We start from the raw sequence: 26,932 nt of genomic DNA, 5'->3' as shown, positions 1-26,932 counted from the left end.
GAACTAAAATTCTGAACACATAAACATAGAAAGCATTGTGTCTGAAGCCAGATGGTACAATGGTGGCATCCATCTATTATGTATTGGTGTGTAAAGTAGGTTGGTTTTAAAACATTGGAAATAGAGCTTAATTGCTCGAACTTCAGGCAAACTCCCCCCCAATAGCATTTTTTAAATAAACATTAAAGCTTTAAGTTGTGATAAAACTTCTACCCTTATCTCAGGTTATAGTTAATAATATGCCATAGCAATTTAACTACATAAATTGCCTTAGTATAAGAGAGAAACATAATGATATATATACATACCTTTTGTAGAAATGGCAGTAAACCTAGATTATAGGTATTCCAGAAATACATTGACTTCCTAACTTAAAAAAATTGATCTTAAGGCTTCTTTTGAGAAAATAATTAGTTTTTGTCAAAAATCAAATATATATCTTCAGTGATCCCTTATCAGTGTTATCTGTCTTATGGAAGAATTCTGTATGACTCTAAATATTGTTTTATGCCCACAGATGACATGGAAGCCATTCCTGTCAAACAGTTTGTTAAACACATCGGTGAGCTCTATTCTAATAACCAGCATGGGTTCTCAGAGGATTTTGAGGTATGTTGCAAAACTGGAAATCAATTTCCCAAAACCTAACTTTTACTTTACAAGGATTTTTGTACACCTGAAACAAATTTATTCTAAACATAAATAGTAACTGAGGAAAGTGGGACACTATTCTTTGCTTCTGCAGAGCCAGGATTTAGCACATGCACAGTTTTCTCTGCTCTAGGCTGCTTTTTTCATTCAGACAAAAAAGACAGGGCAAGGAAGAGAAACAACAGCACTGAAGCTTCTCCTGGTCGCATGGCTTGAACCTGTACTGCACGTATGGTCGGGCACACACTGTATACGTGATGAGCTCTCTTCTGTTGGGTTCTTTTTCTTACAGTTATAACAGTCATTCCTCTCCTAGGAGAGCGGTAGATATTGTGAACGTGTACTTCTAGAACAGACTCTGTGAGAGAAAAATAGCAGACTCAGGTGTTCTCTTCATTTTAATTCTAATGGGAATGGTGATTATACAACAAATGATATGAGCTGGGAATTTCACACCATTCCAACAGTGTCCATGGTGGAGACAGACAGAATATCTGGAGTCTGAGTCATTGACTGCTGGCTCTGTGGGAGTAAATTTGTTGTTCTTAACCAGTCAATTCATCTGTAATCCTGTTTCTTTTTGTTGTTGTTGTTGTTGTTGCTTGTTTGTTTTGCTTTTTATCTTTATTTTATTTGATAGAGAAAGCCAGAAATTAAGATGAGGGAGAAAGACAGATACCTATAGCACTGCTTCCTCATTTGTGAAGCTTCTCCCTGCAGCTAAGAGACTTGGGGTTTGATCCCAGGTCCTTGCACATTGTAATATGTACACTCAACTAGGTGCGCCATGCCACACGCCCACCCCACACCCATTTTTTTTTTTTTTTTACTGAAACTAGAGTAGCCTCTGTCCTGAAGTTGTTGCCCAAAATGAACAATCAGCATCTTTGAAAGCCCAGGAGAAATTGTGCAGCTCAGGCCAAGGTGGATAGAAGGATTGCTGTCATTATTAATCCTTGGAGCAAAGGACCTGGGTTGACACAGCCTTCTGATTTTAAGAACTGGTGTGCAGGAAACAAGGTAGAGAGCAGTACGCACCACCCTGCCAGCTCTGGGTTCTGTGCCAGTTCAACAGTGACAGGGTGTCAATGAGGAGCGATTAAACAGACTGCCCTTTTCTTCACTGAGGCGCTTAACTAAGGCACATCTCTGGCAGCAAGAGTTGTGCTGAGGAGGCCAAGTTTTCATGGCAGCTCAGCTGTCTCTGAGCTCGGTGGATAAGTTGGTTCCTTTCTGTCTCGTGTCAACTTGAAAATGGAAATGAGGATGCTGCTGCTGACCTGCCCACCTCATCTCACAGAATGGGCTAGAGGGAGCACTCTGACATCCTCCAAGAGCCAGGCAGCTGGGAGGTGCAGTTACTCTGCCTGGACGATGAGAAATAAAAAATGATAATAATAAAAATAAAATAAAATTGGACACAGAAGTCCCTACCTTTATGCAAATTCAGAGCCCCCAAAGGCCATCATAAATTACATTGACAACTCGTCTGCAGTGAAGTCCTTCTCTTAGTTTTTTGTTTATGTTTTGTCTTTTTAGCAGAATCAAAGCAAAGGTAGTAGAGAGGAGCCTCTGATTTATTCTGCAGTGTCATATGTTCCGTGGAACAAACAAAAACATGTCAAGTATTTAATGTGGCTATTAGATGCTTACCAAAAAAAAAAAAAAGGTGCCTGTTCAGCTACAAAGAATATGGTTTAAAGTCAAACATTTTGTATTCATGAGGACAGCAAATGTGTGTGGTGCTAAAGTGATTTAGTTCAATTGACTGTTGGCTGGATGACTGAGCAAGAATATTAGGCATTTAACAATGTTGATGGTATTCAGGACAAACATTTACCCTCTGGAGAACAGAATTTGATCAGGATGATCAAATGCAACCCCAGTTTCTCAATTATTTATGATTTGAGACCCCAGTGCTATTCATCACATCTGCTTTTGACAGCATTTAATTATTCAAAATAATCAGCTACACCTTTGTAAACTTGATCTGACTTAAAATGGGCTTTGCTGCATCAAAATCATGCCTGTTAACAAATCCTGGGCATCTACAACCTATTTCTGTCCTTTAGTTTTTAAAAAAAAAAAAAATATATATATATATATATATAATGTATGATGACCAGAAGCTTTACTTCCTGCGTTGTAGTCGTAGGAGTGAACTTGAGAGGAGAGGGGCAGGGTGCCATTGTTCTACTGTTAAGTCTCAGTTCTTTCTAGTTTGAAAGGTTTTAAAATCAGAGCTATTCAGAATAGGATGAAGAGCCTTGCTTCTAAAGAGAACAGTAAGGTAGCAACATATAGGGCAAAAGTAAACAATGTAAAAAGCTCACTGGTAAAATGTTATCTTCTAAGTTGCAAGAACATGAAGTATTTTAAAACTATAATATTGTTCTGCTTTTGGTAGCTCTGATGAAAAGGAAAACTACTGGGGTGGGTGCGGGAGTGCACCAGGTCAGCCAGTGCATGAATTATTTCACTCCATCACCAAAACTACCACATAGAATGGCAACTGTTATATTGTCCCCATTTTACAGGTGAGGAATGGCATCAGATGGGCCCTGTTTTTAAATGGCAGAAGCAGGGTTTGAGACCAGGTGGTCTGATTTGAACCTACATGCTTGACTTTGAAGTCCTTTTGGCTCTCTCTTCCCCTCCTCTCTCAATTTCTCTGTCCTGTCCAGCAACAATGATGACAGCAATGACAATAATAACAACAACAACGATAAGCAACAAGGGCAACAAAAAGGGAAAAAAATAGACTCCAGGAGCAGAAGATTCGTAGTGCAGGCACCGACCCCCAGCAATAACCCTGGAGGCAAAATTTATTAATTTAATTGAATTGAAAAAAATTAAAAATATAGAGAAATACCGCATAATGGTTGAGAGGAGATAAAACAATTAATCTAGCAGTTAATGAGTACTCCCTATTCTCTAAACATAAAAGGGACAATCAGACAGAGAAGCCTTCCCTTATGGAGTTTATCCTGTTAGAAGTGGAGACCCAAATATACACAGATAATGTAGAAAGCAAGCAATATAAAAGAAGTCTGGATCGAAATTTCCAGAGGCATGCAAAGGAAAAATGCTCTTAGGAATTTTGACTGGGTATTTTACCAAGACTTCTGTTTGCCCATCTTGTGTACAAATCTTGGTATATAGAAATGAATAAAATCAGGAGGAGACCCATTGTCAAATTTTCAGAACTTTGCTGCTGGGAAGAGAAGGACAAAAACAACTCTCTGGCAATTTGGGGGTCTTTGTCTGGAAGTGATGTTGAAAGCAAGCTTTCTGTCCTCATCAGACACATTCTGAAGACTGTTCAAACCTGGGACATTATATTATACCTCCAGGAGATTTTGCAGTCACTGGGAATAACACCACCCTTAGCCCAGGATAACATGCCATGACTTTGCTCCCTTAGCTACCTGAGCTGACTTCAAGCTCCCTTACCCATCCCAGCCTCCATAGTCACCATTCAGGAGACTTCTGGTGTAGCATGAGCATAAACTTTTCAAGACAAAAGCCTCTTGGGTTCTTGGGGGGTGGGGTGGGGGGGCTTAATGGGCAAGGATAGGAGCATTGGAAGTTTAAAGCTGAGTGGAGAAATGAGGCCAGAGGCCCCATGCTCCTTGATGAGGCCCCTGGGGATCTGCCTCTATTACGGTAAACTCCAGCTGAGATAAATGTAGGTCAGTTACTCATGTTAAATCAAGAGAACAACTCTTTGTCCACCTGCGCTCAAATGCCAAGGGGCCACTGGCCATGGTCACTTTATGTTAGATGCCAAGCCATCATGCTGCTAGTGACACATGATAAGGAGTCAGCCCACAGATAGAGGGGTAATGTTTCATAAAGACTGCTGTCTGTGAGACAGCAAGAAATAGCCTGCTAGCATTTCCTGAGTCTCTGAACTGGAGTCCTAGTTTGAGGTTTAGTCTCTTAAAAACATTTCAGGGGAGCAGCCAGGTGGTAGTGCAGCAGGTTAAGCACACATGGTGCACAGTGCAAGGATCGACGTAGGCATCCCAGTTCAAGCCCCAGGCTCTCCACCTGCAGAGGGTTCACTTCACAAGTGGTGAAGCAGGTCTGTCTATCTTTCTCTCCCCCTCCTCTCTTGATTTTTCTCTGTCCCATCCAATAACAACAGCAATAATAACAATAAACAATAAAAAAACAATAAGGACAACAAAATGGAAAAAATAGCCTCCCGGAGCAGTGGATTCGTAGTGCAGGTACCAATTCCCAGCGATAACCCTGGAGGCAGGAAAAAAAAAGGGGGGGAGTCAGTGCGGTAGCACAGCGGGTTAATCACATGTGGCACAAAGTGCAAGGACTGGCTTAAGGATCCCAGTTTGAGCCCCTGACTCCCTACCTTCAGGGGAATCGCCTCACAGGTGGTGAAGCAGGTCTGCAGGTGTCTTATCTTTCTCTCCCCGTCTTCCCCTCCTCTCTCCGTTTCTCTCTGTCCTATCTAACAATGACATCAATAACAACAACATTAATAACTAAAAGGGCAACAAAAAGGGAAGATAAATAAATAAATATTTTTAAAAACACATTTTAAACCCCTGAAAGGAAGAAAATGATAGTTGGCTGAGGTTTTTAAGGGAAAAAAGGGGGGGAGGGATAGAGTGGGTTGGGGAGAGGTGTTAGCTAATTGTCACAAATTATATAAGGAAAATAATTTTCTTTTTTGAGACCAGCTGCAGGATGGGATGCTCTGTGATACAGTGCTCTCCAAAGATGGACTGGTTTTCTAGAGGGGTAAGGCCATTGTTTTAGATAAAAGCATATGGATTCAGACAGGGAGAGGAGAGAACAGGTGTTCCTATGGCATTGAAACAAAGAGCAGAAGATCATGGGGTATTGAATCAAAGGGGATAGAGTTAAAGCTGTCTGGCATTGGGAGGGGGAGCTGGTGGAAGACAGGATGGGGCCTTGAAAACCTGGCTAGGGGATTTTGGAGTCTACTCCGAATCTTTGAGTAAGAGAATAACAGAGGCATGCAAGTAGTTGGAGAAAAGCAGTATGGCAGCCATTTTAGCCTGAGCAAAGCAGAGGAGAGGCAGGAAGATGCAAGGTGGCCAAGTCTGCAGGTGCAATGTATAAGCCAGTCCCGAGCTCCACACTTCAGTCTTCTTAGAACAGCCCTCTGTAAGCTACCTGGACTCAAACATTGAAAATGTTATACTTTCTAGCACTTGGTCACCAAGTCTGAAAGATTTCTAGATATGTTTTTGTTCAATTTATTTTTTAACTTAGCCATAGAGTGGCAGGGTACATGCCATGCAAGCAGCCTACACTCTGAGTTCATTTTGAGAAATCCAGCTTTATTATATAGACTTTAAAATACAAACAAGCTTACATCCTAAACTATTAAGAGTGCTGAGTAGGTAGCTGTTCTATTCACTCTATTGGCCAGTGTCACTTTAAAGGGCTTTAACACCTATTAAAACCACATTAACTTTGAAATGTCAGTTCTGGGGGAGAAAAGCCACTCCAGGATCAGATGATATTATCAGCATCTAAATGAGCCAAGCAGTACTGCAAAGAATTAGAGAGGACATTATTATCCACAAGATAAAATTGCAAGGCCTTAGGCAAACCTCTTGGGTTCTAGTGAAATCAAATTTAACATTATTTATGACTATTCTTTGTTTTCTGTCATTCATATAATTGAAAAAGTGAAATAGTGGCAATGGATCAGACCAAGGGTTTTAGATAACAAAGCATTTGATTGACCATATTAAATGACTGCTTTAAACAGTACAGGCAGCTGCTCCCAAGCAATCTCATTCAGTTGCATTATCTTATAATTGAGGCCCAGTCTAAGTCCATGGCTAGTGTGGTCAGAGCCACACAACAGGGTAAGTTGATAGCAATAAACAAAATGAACCTCAAACTGAAGTATTTTTAAAGCTAAAATCTCTGAGCACAAAATAATCTGAGTGAATTGGTCCTGAAGAGGGTTCATGCCAAAATTATGACAACCTTCACAACCCAGAAAAGAAATGATATCCACTCCTTTCAGGAATTTCTGTATGGGTCAATCTTAGTGTCTTCTAGAATACACACATTTTTTTTTTTGCCTCCAGGGTTATTGCTGGGGCTTGCTACTCCCAAAGGTCGTTTTCTTCCATTTTGTTGTTATTGTTGTCATTGCAGTTGTTGTTGTTGCTGGATAGCACAGTGAGAAATCGAGAGAGGATGGAAAGACAGAGGGAAAGAGAAAGATACCTGCAGACCTGCTCCACCATTTGTGAAGCGACGCCCCTGCCGGTAGGAAGCCAGAGGTTCAAACTGGGATCCCTATACTGGTCCTTGGGCTTCACACCATGTGTGCTTAACCTAGTGCACCACCACCCGGTCCCCAGTATACACCTATTTCAAAAAAGTTTCCTGCCCCCTGAAACTGTTCAAGAGTGTGCCTCAGGGGATTCAGGTGCTAGCACAGCGGGTTAAGCGCACGTGGTGCAAAGTGCAAGGACCAGCATAAGGATCCCGGTTCGAGCCCCCGGCTCCCCACCTGCAGGGGAGTCGCTTCACAGGCGGTGAAGCACATCTGCAGGTGTTTATCTTTCTGTCCCCCTGTCTTTCCTTCCTCTCCATTTCTTTCTGTCCTCTCTAACAATGAGGACATCAATAACAACAACAATAACTACAACAACAATAAAACAACAAGAGCAACAAAAGGGAAAATATATAAATATAAAAAATTTAAAAAAAAATAGTGTGCCTCAGGCTTCCAAGCACTTCAGAAAGAGAGGCCTCCAAGTACTTGGAATATGGTTATAATTGCTTATGATGTCATAGATATTGTGATCTCAGACATATTACTTTGTGCTCACATTTCATTGTCTCATTTTAGAGAAAAGAGCCACATACAACCTTAAGCTCCTTTAAACTATCACTTGCCAAACCACAGGCTATAAACCATTTTAAAAATAGAAGGGAAAATACCAGAGCTTAGTACATCTAGTGAGAGTTAAGAGTAAAGATTGTCATGAAGCACACACTTTCCCTAGAGAGGTGTGTGGAATTGAGGCCTGTGGGACTTTATTTTTCTTTTCTTTAATGGACAGTTGGAAAGGCTTGCAGTTATGCAGAAGCCAGTCCATAGATATAGTTGCTGTGATTAGATAGTGACCCTTTGTACTTACTGCTTAGTTAAATTCTTGGGATACAGTATTCCTTCCTTGGGGAGAAGAGAGATTCCTAACAGAGAGGTACTTTGTGAACACAAAAACATCCAGTCTCCTGTTTTCATTATCTTAACATATATGGTGTAGGAAACATCCATAATTACCATGCAGCTACTTTTTTTTGGGGGGGGAGGGGGTTTCTGCTCTTAAACTGTTAACATCTGTTACATGTACAACATTTCTCCTGATAATTTTGTGTCACATTGCTTCTGCTCTTTGTAGCACTTGTGCACTGCTAATGACTTCTCTTACTAGTTATCGCCATACTTTCTTGGGTATTGAAGCAAACAGTGTAGGAAAATTAGGCTTTTCACCAGCCTTATGTTGGATGATGAGTGATGCTACAAGGCTTAGAAGCGTATTGCAAATCATAGTGGAGATAATCCTTTCTACCTGGAATATTCCTGTTCATCTTTTAAGACATAGGTGAATTATCTTCTGTCTAAAGCCCTCCTGTGTTTTCTGTGCTCCCATCACAGTATTTTCATGTTTTTTTTTTTTAGATTTTTTTATTTATTTGAGATAGAGAAAGAACCAGACACCACGCTGGTATATGTGCTGCTGGGATCGAACTCAGGACCTCACGCTTGAGAGTCCAATGCTTTATCCACCTCCCAGACCACCATATCTGTTTTCTGTTAATATCCTCTACCCATCACCTTCTAGAACAGTGTTTTCATCCACTGGACTGTGACATATTCAAAAAGAGGTACTGGTATGTAATTATCAGGGCTAGGTCCAAATCTGGATGACTAATAAAAAGTAGATGACGAATAAATTAGTAAAGAATGACATTCTTTTACCATTTTCATTTTGTTCACATATTTGTTATCAGTATGTTGTTAACTGTCTCTGAAATGAAGTTTGGGAAAGTAAAAGTGACTATGGTTAAGGAGTGTAAATAAGTATCATGCCTTTGGATGTATGTAGCTCCTGCCTTGCCACAACTCCAAAGAGTGCCTAAAATCTTTGAAATCTTGTTTCCTTTCTTTCCTAGGAAGTTCAACGCTGTACAGCTGATATGAACATCACTGCAGAACATTCCAATCATCCAGATAACAAGCACAAAAACAGATACATCAACATTTTAGCATGTGAGTAATAAAAAATTAACTATCTCTAACTGCGAGGAAATTGGATTTCTATGCTGGGTATAAGCTGAAAGCCACACAGTCAGAATCTGGATGCCAAGGAAGAATTTCACATGCAAGTTAACCTCTCCTTAGGCAGGGAAAGAATTGAGCGGATTCTCTGCCAATTGTTCATTTTTTGTTGCCAGATCTCAGTTTAATACTGAAGTGATTAAAAGAAAATGCTTTCAGCATCCCCCCTCCTTTTTTTTTTCTTCATGTGAGTGATTGTGTATCAGATGCAGAGAAGAACCATGAATTGCACATGGCTATCTTGACATTGTTTTTAACTGATGAGAGCCATAATAGTCTTTCTATGCAAGTAAAAACACTGAAGATGGAATCAAGTAAGCTGTATTTCAAAGCAATCTAAAACTAGAGTATTATATACCCCCATATACCTCTAAGTACTTTTGTCCCATGTACTCAGTCCTATCTCATATGTATATCACAAATAAGTGGTTCTCTCTTAAGGAACTTGAAGGAATTCCATACGACAGGGGTGGAAATGTCCAGCCTGTGAAATCATTTGATTTGCCTCTACCAGGGTAACCACAGACAGGGCTGAAAACTCAAAATTCTCAGCTTTCTTTCTTTTTTTCTTCTCTCTCTCTGTTTAGCAACATTAAGTGCTAAGTTTCAAGTTGATTTTTTTTTTTTTGCCTCCAGGGTTATTGCTGGGGCTTGGTGCCTGGTGTGCCTGTACCAAGAATCTACTGCTGGAAGTTATTTTTTCCCCTTTTATTGCCCTTGTTGTTTTATCGTTGTTGTGTTTATTATTATTGTCATTATTGTTGTTGTTGTTGGATAGGACAGAGAGAAATGGAGAGAGGAAGAAATGACCCCCAGCTGGTGGGGATCTGGGGACCCGAACCTTGATCTTAATGCCGGTCCTTGCTCTTCGCGCCATGTGCACTTAACCCGCTGTGCTACCACCGCCCCCCCCAAGCTGATAATTTTATATGACCTGCTAGTGACCCTTATCAGGGAAAAAATAATCTGTCTACTGCTCTGTGGTGTAGACTGATCATATTTTATTTATTCTTTAATCTTGTTTGTTGGATGTATGGGTCTTTTTTACTTTTTGAATAATACTATTACGAACATTTGTCTTCAAAGTTTGCGCACTGTAATATGTGTGCTTAGCCAGGTGTGCCACCACCTGGCCCTCTCCTTTTTTTTTATTTATTAATTTTTTAAAAATTGACCAGGACTTGAGGAAGAAGATCTGAAAGGGAAACTAAAAGCAGGACCTGACCAAATTGTAAGTAGGGCACCAAAGTAATAACCCTGAGGTGAGGGGTAGACATGCAGCTTCCTGGGACAGTGGGGGGTGGGAGTGGGTGGGAGGGATGGGTCACAGTCTTTTGGTGGTGGGAATGGTGTTTATGTACACTCCTAGTAAAATGTAGTCATATACATCACTAGTTAATTAATACGAGAGGGGGAAAATTAAGTGTATGTCTCGAAGTTTTTCAAAACACAAACTGAATCTTTTCTCAATATATGCAGTGTAATTGATATGCAGACTCTCTCAAAAGCCTAGACCAAGTAGATCAGAAGCAACCAATAGCACAGCTATATACAAGATACTGGGTACTATACAGCAAACCATAACAAAAGGACTTTTCAAAGTTAACCCAATTACCAAATAATGTGATGATAACATTAACTATCGATTGTCTTTTTGAACCCTAAGACAGCAGGAACCTCACATCTCCACTATAGAGCCTCTACTTACCTCAGTCCTGGAATCATTGTATAGGGCCCACTTTCCTGTATGCGTCTCCCAATCCATATCAAATAATATTGCATCTGCCGATCACAACCTAACCAACACAACGATTGCCACCTCAACATGCTTCACTTCAGACTGTGTCCAGAGACTACACGTGTGGAATGACAACCTTTCCTTTCATAGTATACTCTAATTCCATCTCAGGTGGTTCACTTTCTAACAAAGTCCCAAAACCTAGATATACACCAGTTTCTGTGAGAGAGAGCATATGTTCACACGTATCCATAAACTACTGCAAAATATATACCTGAAAGCAGAAGTACACTAGATTTTGCAGTGAGTATCCCCCTAACACTTCCTCTCCACTATTCCAAGCTTTGGGTCCATGATTGCTCAACAATTTGTTTGGCTTTGTATGTTAACTCTCTTTTCAGTCACCAGGTTCCAGATGTCGTCAGGATGCCGGCCAGGCTTCCCTGGACTGAAGACCCCACCTTGGTGTCCTGGAGCTCCGCTTCCCCAGAGACCCACCCTACTGGGGAGAGAGAGAGGCAGACTAGGAGTATGGACCGACCAGTCAACGCCCATGTTCAGCGGGGAAGCAATTACAGAAGCCAGACCTTCCACCTTCTACAACCCACAGCGACCCTGGGTCCATGCTCCCAGAGGGATAGAGAATGACAAAGCTATCAGGGGAGGGGGTGGGATATGGAGATTGGGTGGTGGGAATTGTGTGGAGTTGTACCCCTCCTACCCTATGGTTTTGTTAATTAATACTTTCTAAAAATATATATATATATATATGTTACAGGAAAAAAAAATTGACCAGGACAGAGAGAAAGTGAGAAAAGAGAAAGATAGATACCTGAAGATCTGCTTTACCACTTGTGAAGCATTCCCCCTGCAGATGTGGAGCAGGGGTTCAAACCTGGGTCCTTGTACATGGTAGTTTATGCACTTAACCAGGTGTGCCACCATTTGGCCCCAATTCTAAGTATTCTTTATATATTTTGAATGCACATTCTTAGAATTCTCATGGTATTCTTCGCAGCACAATATTTTTTAAATTGGTGAAATCTAGTTTATTATCTACGTTTTTCATTTGACTACTCTCTTGTGATAGCACACAAATTTTAATATGGGGTGAGTCTATACACCAATTTAGGTGGCAGTGCCATCTAGTTAATATTAAGTCTGCCAATCTACAAAGAAGGAATTTCTCTTCATTTAGATTATCTGTGAACAATGTTTTCTAGTTCACAAACAACATTTGTACTTCTTTTCTTAAACTTGTTAGTATTTTCTTTTAATGGAATTGCTAGCTTATTTTCAGAATATTTATTGTTAACATAGAGAAATACAGTTTTTATTATGTATATACTACAGCATAAGCTAAACTAATTTAGTTCTAATAGGTATTTTGTGATTCAAGATTTTTTTTTTATTAAGAAAGGAGACATTAACAAAATCATAGGATGGGGGGGGTACAACTCCACACAATTCCCACCACCCAATCTCTATATCCCCGTGCCCTCCCCACTAGCTTTCCCATTCTCTATCCCTCTGGGAGCATGGACCCAGGGTCGTTGTGGGTTGCAGAAGGTGGAAGGTCTGGCTTCTGTAATTGCTTCCCCGCTGAACATGGGCATTGACTGGTTGATCCATACTCCCAGTCTGCCTCTCTCTTTCCCTAGTAGGGTGGGTCTCTGGAGAAGCGGAGCTTCAGGACACATTGGTGGGGTCTTCAGTCCAAGGAAGCCTGGCCAGCATCCTGATGGCATCTGGAACCTGGTGACTGAAAAGAGTTACATACAAAGCCAAACAAATTGTTGAAGAATCATGGACCCAAAGGATGGAATAGTGGAGATAAAGTGTTGGGGGGTACTCACTGCAAACTCTAGTGCACTACTGCTTTCAGGTATATATTTGCCCTGGTTTATGGATATGTGTGGACATATGCTCTATCTCCTGGAACCTGGTCTATATCTAGTTTTGGGGACTTTGTTAGGAAGTGAACCACCTGGGATGGAGTTAGAGAATACTATGAAAGGAAAGATCTTACCCGAGTGATGAAGCTGAAGGGTTGTCATTCCACACCTGAAGTCTCTGGACACAGTCTGAAGTGAAGCATGCTGGGGTGGCACTCGTTATGTTGATTAAGTTGCAATCAGCGGATACAATATTATTTGATAAGAATTGGGAGAAGCATACGGGAAAGTGGGCCCTACCCTAGGGTCCCAGGACTGGGGGAAATATAGGCTCTATAGTGGAAATGTGTGGTTCCTGCTGTCTTAGGGTTCAAGAAGACAATGGATAGTTATTGTTAACATCACATTATTTGGTAATTGGGTTAACTTTGAAAAGTCCCTTTGTTAGATGTACAATCAATTTTCACCCCTCATACTAAATAGTGATTTATATGACTACAATTTAATAGGTGTGTACATAAACACCATTCCCACTACCAAAAGATTGTGTTCCCCCCCCCCCACAGCCGCCAGCCCAGGAAGCCTCATGTCCACCCTCCCCCTCACCACAGGGTTTTTACTTTGGTGCCCTACTTTCAATTTAGTCAGATCCTGCTTTTAGTTTCCCTTTCTGATCTTCTTTTTCAACTTCTGTTGATGAGTGGGATCATCCCATACTCATCTTTATCTTTCTGACTTAGCTCACTTAACATAATTCCTTCTAGCTCTGTCCAAGATGGGTCAGAGAAGTTGAGTTCATTGTTCTTAGTAGCTGCATAGTATTCCATTGTGTATATATATCACAGCTTTCTCAGTCACTCATCTGTTGTTGGGCACCTGGGTTGCTTCCAGGTTTTAGCTATTGTGAATTGTGCTGCTATGAACATAGGAGTACACACCTCTTTTTGGTTGGGTGTTATGGAGTCCTTGGGGTATAACCCCAGGAGAGGAATTACTGGATCATATGGAAGGTCCATGTCTAGCCTTGTGAGAGTTCTCCAGACTGCTCTCCACAGAGGCTGGACCAATTTACATTCCCACCAGCAGTGCAAAAGTCTTCCTCTGTCCCACAGCCTCTCCAGCATTTGTTGCTGCTGTCCTTTTTGATGTATGCCATTCTTACAGGAGTGAGGTGGTATCTCAGTGTTGTCTTTATTTGCATTTCTCTGACAATCAGCGACCTGGAACAGTTTTTCATATGTTTGTTAGCCTCTTGGATCTCCTCTGGAGTGAATGTTCTGTTCATATCCTCTGCCCGATTCAAGATTTTTTACATACAAGATCATCTCAACCTTGAATACAATTTAGTTCTTCCTTTAAATAAAGTTGTAAATGAACTTTAAGTCCTTTTCTTAAATGGATATATTTGTTTTGGTTATCTGAAAGAATAAGGAAGTACAGTCTATATTCTTTCTCTCCAATCTATGAATAGACTGACTCTGGCAGTATTCTTTGTCCAGTCCAGTTAAAGCTTACCTCTTACCATGAATGTGAAGACGTGTCAATTTTTAAAAAATATTTATTTATTGGATAGTGGTTGAGAGGGGAAGGGGAGACAGAGTGAGAGACACCTGCTGCTCATGAGACTTTCACCTGCAGATGGGGGACTGGGGGCTTGAACCTTGTTCATCCTTATAAGTTATTTCTAACTACCTGTGTTGTCAGAGGTCAGTAGTACTTAGGCTGATCTGCTTACTGGGCTCCTTTTTTAAAATTAGCCTTTTCTGTTCATGACTATAAACAAAAATGTAAGAAATTAGCTTTTGTCCTTTATATTTCAAACTAGGGAAAATAAAATTATGACCTCAGCTTAAATTTATTATCCTAGAAATACAGTCTCTACCTATTGAACAACTAGACACAAATATCACTGCCATGCTTTTGTTTGTGAGCTAATATGTTAAATAGACCCTAAAATTTGATCATTGACTTCAGAGTGCTGCAGTGAAATTACTCTTAGCAGTAGCTCTGGTTCCCTCAATCACTTAGGTTCCGTTGATGTGATAGGGAGTCCAACTGAATTTAGCAGTGAAGTCTCCTGAAAAGATATTTCAGATATATATTTGTTTTAATGGGGAAAGGATGAGGGAAGTAATCAACGGCTTTGGAACTTAATTTTAAAAATATGAAACAAGGAAATTGTGGAGAGTTGCAACTGTTTTACATGAACTAGTAAGAACCTGTTTGTATCTGCTAGGCAGAAGCTACAATATGATGTAAAAATGTCACTGTGTCTCTAAAAGGTTCCTCAGAGCTCTCTCTGGGACACATCACATTGCCTGTTTGCCTTGCTTCATGCTTTAGAATCCTGCTAGTTTTCTACTTACATATTTATTTTTTGCTGCTTTTTCCCCTCTCATCCTTCACAGATGACCACAGCAGGGTGAAGCTAAGACCTTTACCAGGAAAAGACTCTAAGCACAGCGACTACATTAATGCAAACTATGTTGATGTAAGTTTGAAGAGTGCTTCAGAGGCTGTGAGTATGGTTTAATACTGCACAGAGCTTTGGATAGCACAGTATGTCCACTAGGAACCCATGTGAATTATTAACTGACCTGTGGTACTATTTTCCCTTACCTTGTGTTGTGTCCTCTTTGAAGGGTTACAACAAAGCAAAAGCCTACATCGCCACGCAGGGACCTTTAAAGTCTACATTTGAAGATTTCTGGAGGATGATTTGGGAACAAAACACTGGGATCATTGTCATGATTACAAACCTTGTGGAAAAAGGAAGAGTAAGAGCTCCTTGGCTTACTATCTTAATCACGTGCATATATATATATATGGAGTATCTGCTGTATGGTGGGACTAGACCATAGATCAAGAGTTGGAGACATGAGGAGTGTTCTGCCTTTAATTTGCTTATGATCTTCTGAAAAGGAGCAAGCATAGATTAAATGTGACTAAAGAAATGAACAGGGTGTAAGGGGGGATGTCTGCCTTTGCTAGTATAGAGGTTTTATAAAGGAGCTAATACTTGAAGTGAGACTTGAACAATGAGAGGAATGACATAAGCAGAGAAGGAAAGACTCTAAAGTTATAGCAGATAAAGGCAGAAAGATCAGATAGTTAAGTGAAAAAACAAACCAACAACAACAAAAACGTGAAACACCTTCCCTGCACTTTAAATAATTTTTTACAAGATTATTAATGCTTAAAAAACTTATAGAATTAGGAGGCCAGGTGGTAGCGCACATGGCACAAGGACCTTTGTAAGGATCCCGGCTCCCCACCTGCAGGAGGGGTTGCTTTACAAGCAATGAAGCAGGTCTGAAGGTGTCTGTCTTTCTTTCCCCCTCTGTATTCCTCTTCCCTTCCTCTAATTTCTCTCTGTCCTATCCAAAAACAAGGGCAACAAAAATGGCCTCCAGGAACAGTGTATTTGTAGTGCAGGCACCAAGCCCCAGCAATAATCCTAGAGTATATATAAATACACACTGGATGATGCTGATTGAGGCAGAAATGAGGGCTAGGCCTCAGGTTCATCATTTTCTTCATTTTGAGTGTCCAGTCTTTATCTTGCCACTGGTGGTCAGGTGTGACTAAAAAAGCCTCTTGTCACTGTTCCTCAACACACACTTCCTTTATAAAGTATTGTACTACCTCTCCCCACACACACTTTTTTTTACAGCACACACTCAGGGTCTGTCTTTAAAATCCATCATGTTGAAAAGGATCCTGAATATGAGACACATGTCTTAAATAACTGTGGCCAATTTATTCCAGCAGTGACTACCAAGGTCGTATCAGTTTGTAAGAAGTATAGCTCAAGTGTCTCATTTTCATAGTGACACTACTTACCTTATGACAATGTCATTTGAAGTTACACTCTCAGCAAAATTGTGGCACAGACTCAACTTACAGTTTCAACATTTTTCTTTTTTGCAGAGAAAATGTGATCAGTATTGGCCAACAGAGAATAGTGAAGAATATGGAAACATTATTGTCACACTGAAGAGCACAAAAATACATGCCTGCTATACCGTTCGCCGTTTTTCAGTACGAAATACGAAAGTGAAAAAGGTATGTGAGGACTTGGAGTAGGCTTAGAGGGCTTTTTTAACTTGCCTGAGAATCACTATACAAACAAGGCCAATTCTCACAACCAACTGGACTTAAAAGAAATATCTTTATTATTAACTGTTTTATGGAGCCAGGGCTTCGCACCGTGCACACTTTAACCATTCCCTAGCCCCTTTTCATTTGGAGGGAGATATACCACAATACCAGAGTTTCCCCCAGTCACTTGGGACTCCCATGTGGTGACAGGACTCAAACCTGGGTGGCAGTGCATGGCAAGGTGCACATCCTACCCAGTGGCCCTAAAAGAAGATTTAATAAGAGAAAGGGTAAGTAAATGATTCAGAGCATCACAGTGGCATATGCAGTGCTAGGGACTAAACTCAGGACCTCATGTCTGAGAGTCCAACACATTATTCACTGAGCCACCTCCTGGTTTACTAAAAGAAGTTTTTTTTGTGTGTTTCTATATATCTGTTTTCATTTTGCCACCCCAGTTATCTCTAGGGCTCAGTGCAGGCACTATGAATCCACTGCTCCCAGTGGCAATTTCTTTTTTTTCCTTAATTGGATAGGACAGAGAGAAATTGAGAGGGGAGTGGCAGATAAGGAGAAAGACATACCTGCAAACCTACTTCACTGCTTGTGAAGCAGCTCCCCTGCAAGTGGGGAACAGGGGCTCAAACCAGAGTCCTTGCACATAGTCACCAATGCCCAACTCCCCCCCCCCAAAAAAAAAAGAAGCATTTCTAAATACATGTTTTCATAACTTGGTTGATGTTAGTAGTGTGAAAGGTACTAGCAAAGCATGTATTTCAACTTAACTGGCCTAATTAAGTTCTTTTTTTTTATTATTTATAAAAAGGAAACACTGGCAAAACCATAGGATAAGAGGGGTACAACTCCACATCCCATCTCCACCCCTGATAGCTTTCCTAATCTTTAACCCTCTGGGAGTATGGACCCAATTGAGTCCTTTAACCAAACCATTACACATATATATATATATATGTAGCAGCTGGAGAGATTGCTTAGTGGTTAGAGCACAGGATCTCCTGAGTTTGACTCTCAGTATTGTATATACCAGAGTAGTACTTCATTCTCATTTCAAACAAATTAATGTTTTAAAAAATAAAAAATAAGTCCTCTTAGGATTTATAGCTAGTAAGTATAGCAGCATATGTCAACTAAACATTTTAATTCTGACTTTTTAAATTTTTTTTTAAATTGGGAATTAATGTTTTACATTCAACAGTAAGTACAATAGTTTGTACATGTATAATATTCCCCAGTTTCCCATATAACAATACAACCCCCACTAGGTCCTCTGAATCCTTCTTGGACCTGTATTCTCCCCACCCACCTACCCCAGAGTCTTTTACTTTGGTGCAATATGCCAATTCCAGTTCAGGTTCTACTTGTGTTTTCTTTCTGATCTTGTTTTTCAACTTCTGCCTGAGAGTGAGATCATCCCATATTCATCCTTCTGTTTCTGACTTATTTCACGCAACATGATTTTTTCAAGGTCCATCCAAGATCGGCTGAAAACGGTGAAGTCACCATTTTTTATAGCTGAGTAGTATTCCATTGTGTATATATACCACAACTTGCTCAGCCACTCATCTGTTGTTGGACACCTGGGTTGCTTCCAGGTTTTGGCTATTACAAATTGTGCTGCCAAGAACATATGTGTACACAGATCTTTTTGGATGGATATGTTGGGTTCTTTAGGATATATCCCCAGGAGAGGAATTGCAGGATCATAGGGTAGGTCTATTTCTAGCCTTCGAAGAGTTCTCCAGACTGTTCTCCACAGAGGTTGGACCAATTGACATTCCCACCAGCAGTGTTCCTTTGACCCCACACCCTCTCCAGCATTTGCTGCTGTTACCTTTTCTGATGTATGACATTCTCATAGGAGTGAAGTGGTATCTCGTTGTTGTCTTTATTTGCATTTCTCTGACAATCAGAGACTTGGAGCACTTTTTCATGTGTTTCTCGGCCTTTTGGATCTCTTCTGTGGTGAATATTCTGTCCAAGTCCTCCCTCCATTTTTGAATGGGGTTATTTGTTGTCTTGTTGTTGAGTTTGGCGAGCTCTTTATATATGTTGGTTATTAAACTCTTGTCTGATGTATGGCATGTAAAGATCTTCTCCCATTCTGTGAGGGGTCTCTTGTTTTGGGTAGTGGTTTCGTGAACTGTGAAGAAGCTTTTTAATTTGATGTAGTCCCATAGGTTTATACTTGCCTTAGTCTTCTTTGTAATTGGATTCATTTCATTGAAGATGTCTTTGAAATTTATGCAGAAAAGAGTTCTGCCAATATTTTTTTCTAAGTATCTGATAGTTTGTGGTCTAACATCCAAGTCCTTGATCCACTTGGAATTTACTTTTGTATTTGGTGAAATACAGTGGTTCAGTTTCATTCTTCTGCATGTTTCAAGCCATTGTTTCCAACACCATTTGTTGAAGAGACTCTGCTTTCCCCATTTAATAGTCTGAGCCCCTTTGTCAAAGATTAGATGTCCATAGATGTGGGGGGCATTTTCTTTTCTAAGAAACTACACACTACTAGGTCTAGTGTTTCTAATACTGACATTGGTTATGCATCTAGGGAAGTCCTCCTTTTCCTTTCTATGCATTCCATCTCACACCCAGTTCCCCAAACTGGTTGCCCTCCAGTTAATCTGTATCAAAATTGTGAAATTATCAAGCTGATTTTGTAGAAGATGGTGGGCCAGGTGGCGATGAACTCAGTTGAGCACACTGGCTACAATGAACAACTTGAGTCCAAACTCCTGGTCCCTACCTGTAAGAAGTCAGCTTCAAGAGCAGTGAATCAGTGCTGGGGGTGTCTCTCTTTCACCCTAATCTCCCCGGCGCCGCTTGTGGGGGGCCCAAGTCCTTCTGATCGAGGCCGCGACTTCAGATCAGACGTGGCAACCCGCTGAATTTAAGCATATTAGTCAGTGGAGGAAAAGAAACTAACCAGGATTCCCTCAGTAACGGCGAGTGAACAGGGAAGAGCCCAGCGCCGAATCCCCGCCCCGCGGTGGGGCGCGGGAAATGTGGCGTACGGAAGACCCACTCCCCGGCGCCCAACGTGGGGCACGAACCCACGACCCTGAGATTAAGAGTCTCATGCTCTTCCGACTTTTTAAAAAGCATCATTTCCTAAAATGTGTCCCAAGGACTACTAGTCATGTACGTGCTTGCAAAAACCAGGTTCTGCTATTTAATAAATAAAGTAAATAAATATTAAATAATATGTACCCCTTTCCTTAGAATCTGGTCATTTCTGTTCACTGTAAATTTCTAGAATTAAGAAACTTGTACAGTAGTCTGTCATCATGACCTCTGTTACCATAGTCAAATGTACTCTGGATATGTTACATATATATTTAGAGAAACCACATTAACATAAATCATATTATAGTATATTGTTACAGTTAATCTTATTGTACCCTATTTATAAGCTAAACTGTAGGCAGTTTATACAAGCTATAGGCAGTAATACATTTATTTATTTATTGGACAGAGACAGCCAGAACAATTGGTCACATTCCGTATACTTTCTGGATAGCACATGGCAACAACTAAAGCTCCACCAGAGGAGTGAAACCCCAGCTAGATGAATGCCAAGCACTCAGGCCTTCTGAACTTGGGGCAGGTGGTCAGGAAATGGAGGCCTTCTAAGCAAATTAAGGATTTCTTTGAATGGTTTTAAACTCAGAAAGCTGAAATTAAAGTGTCCATTGGTGGCACAATTTTAAATAAGTTCTCTAAGTAATGTCTGGCACTGCTTATCTTTCTAGACGCTGTGTCCCTTAGGACATGAGTGACCAGGAACAGTGATTAGGCTAAATGAGATCACAGGTTGTTTTTCTTGATGTCCTGTTATTAATTTACCCAGAATGCCCACCCTCAACTCAAAGACATCTGTTTCTCTTTTTTTACAGGGTCAAAAGGGAAATCCCAAAGGTCGACAGAATGAAAGGGTGGTGATCCAATATCACTACACACAGTGGCCTGACATGGGCGTTCCAGAGTATGCCCTCCCTGTCCTCACCTTCGTGAGGAGATCCTCAGCTGCCCGGATGCCAGAGATGGGCCCTGTGCTGGTGCACTGCAGGTAAGGCTGGCCTCTTTCTTGGCGTTTAAATGGGCAGAGCAAGGGGTGGTGGGTCTTGTCTTCCACTTAAAACTAGAGCCAGACTGAGGAGACAGCATAATGGTTCTGTGAAAGTCTTTCATACCTGAGGCCTCAGGTTTAATCCTCAGAACTGAACTCTGGTCTTTCTCTCTTTCATTAAAATACATAAATTAAAACACGCACACACACAAACCTGGGACCTATTAGGGTAACTATTTCTTCAATATTGAGAAAGCAACTGCCAGGAACAGGAATATAGTTCACCTTACCAGGTGCTAGGCCCTTGATTCTGGCCTGGCAATGCCAGGGAAGCTCTATAGTCAGTGGAGCAGAATTCTGGTGTCTCTCCTTCAATTAAGAAAACAACTGTGTATGTTTCAATATTTAATTATTCAAGTGCTTACATTAGAAATAAATATATGGGGGGATGGGGGACAAAAAAAAAGAAAGATATGAGAAAGGATCTAACACTGTACTGGGGGAGATAATAGTTTACAGGATGGTGTGCAGACACCACGGGGGAGCTGAGAGGTTGCACTCGTGTGTTGACACCTGCATGTGAAACTACTGTCCCCTCCCCCCCCCTTTTTTTAAAGAATCACTAAAACAGAGGTGTAAGTCTGCTAAAATTGCCAGTATATCACTTAAGTTATGGGAAGTAGGAAACCTGTTGGGATATTTTGCCAAATGAAACTTCATAGTATTAAAGAGCTTAGATGAGGGGGCCAGGCAGTGGCATATCTGGTTAAGTGCTCAAGGTCCCAGGTTGAAGTCCCTCAGCCCCACCTGCAGGGGGGAAGTTTCACAAGTGGTGAAGCAGGGCTGCAGACGTCTCTCTATCCCTCCCTTCTCAATTTCTCTCTGTCTCTATCCAATAATAAATAAAATATATTTCTTTAAGAAGAGCTTAGATGATCCTCAGTTACCTTTATGTAGTCACAAGAGAAATGACTAACAGGCCATATTTTCTAGTTGTGCCATTCATGTTTCTCTTATTAAGGAAAGCATCCTTCTAAGTAGGAGTTTTCTGATACTAAGTGCATTAATCAGGTGAGCTACAGGCAATGGGAACAGACTAAGGGGGATTACTGTAAGAATAATGGTATTCCTAAAAGAACTGGAAAACTCTGTACCTGAGGAAATGTGGCTCTGGTGTGGAGTGGCTGCTACCAGGAGAAATACTTTTTGGTCCTTTGCCATTCCAACATCTGTCCTTTGCTTGAGTTGCAAGGGAGGCTAAGGATACAGATTTATCACACTGTCTCTGCTCCCCTATTGAGACTTATGTGGTGGGAAATGTGCAAATGTAGTATTTTTTATGTTATCTGTGATTAATGGCCAGTGTTGGTTCCAGTCTCTGGTTAATGATAAAGTAAAGCAGAAGGGAGGGAGTTGGGTGGTAGCACAGCGGGTTAAGCGCACATGGCGCAAAGCACAAGGACCAGCGGAAGGATCTTGGTTTGAGCCCCCGGCTCCCCACCTGCAGGGGAAGTCGCTTCACAGGTGGTGAAGCAGATCTGCATGTGTCTGTTTTTTTCTTCCCCTCCTCTCTTGATTTCTCTGTCCTATCCAACAATGACAACATCAACAACAACTACAATAACAAGGGCAACAAAAAGGAAAATAATAATTTTTTAAAAAAATTTATCTCTGTCGCTATTCCAATAATAAGTAAATATTTTTTTTAAAAAATGTAAAGCAGAAGGTACCAGTTGAGTATCCTCTATTTTTCCCCCAGTGCTGGTGTGGGCAGGACAGGCACCTACATTGTCATAGACAGCATGCTGCAACAGATAAAAGACAAAAGCACAGTCAATGTCCTGGGATTCCTGAAGCATATCAGGACACAGCGAAACTACCTCGTCCAGACTGAGGTAAGGTCCAGTTCCCAGAGATTCTAACATCTGATTTCTATGTAGATTCATACTCTTAAAGCAGGAGGGAATTTACAGGCTTGTATTGGATGATATCCTAAGCATACATTTTTTATTTATACATGACACTATTCTTTGGCTCAGAGTTTTCCTTTCTTTTTTGGTGGGGGGGGTCTTAAATTTGGAATTCTCAATATTTAGATGGAAAAAAAGGAATTATGTATCTAATGGGATGTGCTATGCTACAGGGCGTTAAATATATTGTCTGGCCATAGATATAGATGAAAAAGTAGTTCTAAAGCCTTTCATGTCTGTACTATTAAATAACCTAGGAAAATAAGCAGTGGTCCGGGTGGTGGCACAGTGAATAAAGCATTGGACTCTCAAGCATGAGGTCCCTAGTTCAATCCCCAGCAGCACATGTAACAGAGTGATGTCTGGTTCTTTTTCTCTCTCCTTCTATCTTTCTCATGAATAAATAAATAAAATTTTTAAGCAAGTTAAGTGCTAGAGCAAACCTCCAAACCATGATACTAGTAAAGATTCTCTGGGTATCTGATGTGCATAAGAGTTGCCATTTTGGTCGCTTTCTGGGAAAGACTTAATTTAAGGTAGACAGCATGAGCCAATGAATAGAATAGATGTGGCTACCTCTTAATAGCTCTCCTTGGAGATCATGGTACTGTACTCTTTTAGGAGCAGTACATTTTCATCCATGATGCCTTGTTGGAAGCCATTCTTGGAAAGGAGACTGAAGTATCTTCAAGTCAACTGCATAGCTATGTTAACAGCATCCTCATACCAGGAGTGGGAGGAAAAACACGACTAGAAAAACAATTCAAGGTAATACTTGGAGCAAATATCTTTTGAGGGAAAAAACTGACTGAAATTCTAAGATTTTAAAGAAGCCTCTAGGAGCTATTAAAATAATTAAAATTACATTGTACATCTTATGCTTATGCAATGTTATGATTTAAAATATATGAATACATTGAAAAATACCACTGTGAGGTTTAGTAAAATTAACTGTACTTTGGAATGAAAACTAAAGTCTTACTTTCCTTTCAGCTGGTCACACAATGTAATGCAAAATATGTGGAATGCTTTAGTGCTCAGAAGGAGTGCAACAAAGAAAAGAACAGGAACTCTTCAGTTGTACCATGTAAGACCCTAAAAAGTCAGTTTGACTTGATTGTGTTAATACGGTTTTCATTGGATGGTATGCATTCTGTATAAAGGCCACTACCGAGGGGGGAAAGTTATGCTCAAAACAAAGCCATTTACCTTAGACAGCCATTAGCACTTCTTTAAAATGTAGAGTCTTGGATTACTATGTACACTTAGAACTAATATCATTATAGTAGTTAGAGAGGGAGCATAGTATCGTATGGAACTAGAAGGCGGGAGGGCCTATTTGTTTACTGTAGACACAAGCACAGGTAATGATAGAAAATATAGCTCTATTAAAAACGGCTTCTGTTTCCTCAGCTTTCATGGGAGGGGGTGGGGGGAGGACATGGACACAGAGGTGGCCAAAGAGCATAATACAGCATGTCTGAAGAGATATAGGAATATCAAGTCAGGATCAAAAAGTACCTGAAATCCTGTCTTCTGCTTACCGAATCTTCTGTCAGTGGTCTGATGTGAAAACCTCTCCAAGATTCAAACATTTATTCCTGTAATGCCTGTATCTTTGCTGGGATTGTGCAGCAAATTTCCACTTGACATTCTGTCTTAGCTTGGTTAAAAATATAAGTATGTCTTTAAAAAGAAAGGGAAGTCATGGGGCTACATTACTCACCAATAAGATCTCAAAGTGCAGTTTGTTCTGTGTATATAATAAGGTGAGTGTAATGCTTTTGTCTTTTCCATCTGATAGCTGAGCGTGCTCGAGTGGGTCTTGCACCATTGCCTGGAATGAAAGGAACAGATTACATTAATGCTTCTTATATCATGGTGAGAGTCAACATTTAATTATAAATAAAGTCAAACTGAAAGGTGCTAAAGAGCAGATACCACTGAGGTGACTGATTTCATTTTTCAAATAACTTCTCAATGTGTAATATCAAAATTACAGATATTTCTGCACTTTGAAACCTTTAACAAAAGACACCTATAGTCAGTGAGAGTACAAAAATGCTTAAATTAAGCAAAGTGCTTGTTAAGGAATTAATTTTATTGTTAATTTTGCCCATCTAGTCTTTGAATAATTGTTGAAATTACTGTTAAGTAAAAACAGCAGGGGTAACTGGAAATGAACTTCATGGAGAAAGAAAATTGTCTACACATACTAGCAGAAATACATCTAAAAATCAGTCAAATGTACTGAATATCTCTTTTCAGTTATTTTAATGAGGTGAAAATAGTGCTGTCTTCAGGGCCAGGAGATAGCTCACCTCAGATCACACACTTTTCCATGCTCAGAACCAGGTTCAAGCCCCTCAGCCACCACATGGGAGAACTCCAAAAAGGGGAAGCTTCACGGCTGGTTCTGTGGTGCCCTACCTTCTCGGTCTCTCTCCTTCTCTCTTTGGGAAAGAGAAAGAGCCCTCCCAGAGGGGTGGAATCATCAAGGCAGGAAGACCTGGCAGCAATTAAATTAATAATAGTGCTGTATTATTTCATTAACATATTTTACTCCTCAAAATTAGAATAAGAAATTAAAAATCAATGATTTTTCCCCATCTGAAGGGCTATTATAGGAGCAATGAATTTATTATAACCCAGCATCCTCTGCCACATACTACGAAAGATTTCTGGCGAATGATTTGGGATCATAATGCACAGATCATTGTCATGCTGCCAGACAACCAGAGCTTGGTAAGTAAAGCACATCTGCTATATATTAATGAGTCTCTGGGCCATGAGCATAAATTACTGTGACACCTTGCCATGGGCCTATAGTGTATCTGCTAGGGGCAGAATTTAGACTTCTCATCTCTCTGCACAGATTCTTTGCCTAAGCTCACAGTTTTTTGTCCATCAATCTGTTTATCTAATGCTGGCGATAGTACCCTCTCAGTTGTAGTATAGATGACAGTGCAGTAGAAGGTTTTGAAAAATACCCTTTATTAACATATGGCGTTCAGCTGACTTCTAGTCCGCTGTAAGTCAACAGCTCACATTGTCTCTGTTACTATGCTTGCTTACTGCTTAGCTCTGGCTTATGGTGGTGCAGAGAATTGAACCTGGAACATCTGAGCATCAGGCAATAAAGTCCTCTGCATAACTATCAGTATTTTTCTACCCCTTAGGCAAGATAACTATAGCAGGGGCTGGGTGGTAGCAAAGTGGGTTAAGCGCACATAGTGTGAAGTACAAAGATCCTGATTCAAGCCCCCATCTGCAGGTGTCTATCTTTCTTCCCCCTTCTCAATTTCTCTCTGTCCTACACAACAACGAAAAAAGATGACCTCCAGGAGCAGTGGATTAGTAATGTAGGCACATTACTAATGAGCCCCAGCAATAACCCTGGAGACAAAAAAAAAAATCAACTATAGGGAACATGGTAAAGATACCTTGCTCCAGCTTAAAGGCACTTTTAGGACCTTACCTAAGCTGTCGAGGACTGTATTGGGAGAAGGGTGAGCAAGTCTCTAAAAAAAATAAGTTTAAATGTTTTTGTTTTTATTATTATCTTTATTTATTGGATAGAGACAACCAGAAATCAAGAGGGAGGGGGTGATAGGGAGAGAAACAGAGAGACACCTGCAGCCCTGCTTCACCACTTGTAAAGCTTTCCCCCTACAGGTGGGGACCAGGGGCTCGAAACCAGGTCCTTACACATTGTAATACATGCACTCAACCAGGTATGCCACCACCCAGCCCCAAGTTTAAATGTTTGTACATAGATCACATTGCATACTTAAGTTGTAGAATTAGTTGAGGCCTCAAAAGTCACTATGAAGACATGCCTCTTGAATGTCAAATTAGTGAGCTTTTTTTTCTATCAATAAGGAATAGCATGTGATTGAACCCCTAGTCTTGATGACATGCTTTTGACTGTGTGCCCAATCAGTAGGAACTTCGTCACTTTGTTGTGTTTTGCTCCAGAACACCAAGATGGCTTCTGTATGATAGAATGGCAACGAAGTTGAGAATCTTAAGCTAAAAAAACTGGAGTTGTGTAAGTTTTCAAATTAGCTGGCAGTAAGGGTCTATTCTGCTTGGCATGTGGAAACTGGAGGCATT

At 40.6% G+C, this 26,932-nt stretch overlaps 2 protein-coding genes across 3 annotated transcripts in view; both read left to right on the top strand.

Moving 5' to 3' along the window:
* The window catches only part of CEP15 (centrosomal protein 15), a 163,683-nt gene that overhangs the window by 68,648 nt on the left and 68,103 nt on the right, over positions 1–26,932 (top strand). The window lies entirely within an intron of this gene.
* Positions 1–26,932, top strand: part of PTPRG (protein tyrosine phosphatase receptor type G) — an 869,661-nt gene that overhangs the window by 827,780 nt on the left and 14,949 nt on the right. For both annotated transcript variants that reach the window (XM_007529163.3, XM_007529164.3), the window contains 11 exons: positions 518–609; positions 8,854–8,950; positions 15,061–15,143; positions 15,295–15,429; positions 16,583–16,717; positions 20,674–20,846; positions 22,606–22,741; positions 23,438–23,584; positions 23,810–23,903; positions 24,621–24,697; positions 25,433–25,561. In XM_007529163.3, the coding sequence (XP_007529225.1) occupies positions 518–609; positions 8,854–8,950; positions 15,061–15,143; positions 15,295–15,429; positions 16,583–16,717; positions 20,674–20,846; positions 22,606–22,741; positions 23,438–23,584; positions 23,810–23,903; positions 24,621–24,697; positions 25,433–25,561 (1,298 nt within the window). The remainder of the gene's footprint in view (positions 1–517; positions 610–8,853; positions 8,951–15,060; positions 15,144–15,294; positions 15,430–16,582; positions 16,718–20,673; positions 20,847–22,605; positions 22,742–23,437; positions 23,585–23,809; positions 23,904–24,620; positions 24,698–25,432; positions 25,562–26,932) is intronic.

Source organism: Erinaceus europaeus, chromosome 12, assembly GCF_950295315.1.
Source record: "Erinaceus europaeus chromosome 12, mEriEur2.1, whole genome shotgun sequence".
NCBI classification, from domain to species: domain Eukaryota; kingdom Metazoa; phylum Chordata; class Mammalia; order Eulipotyphla; family Erinaceidae; genus Erinaceus; species Erinaceus europaeus.
The sequence above is the reverse complement of the archived record's forward strand: the minus strand, read 5'-3'. Positions and strand labels throughout refer to the sequence as shown.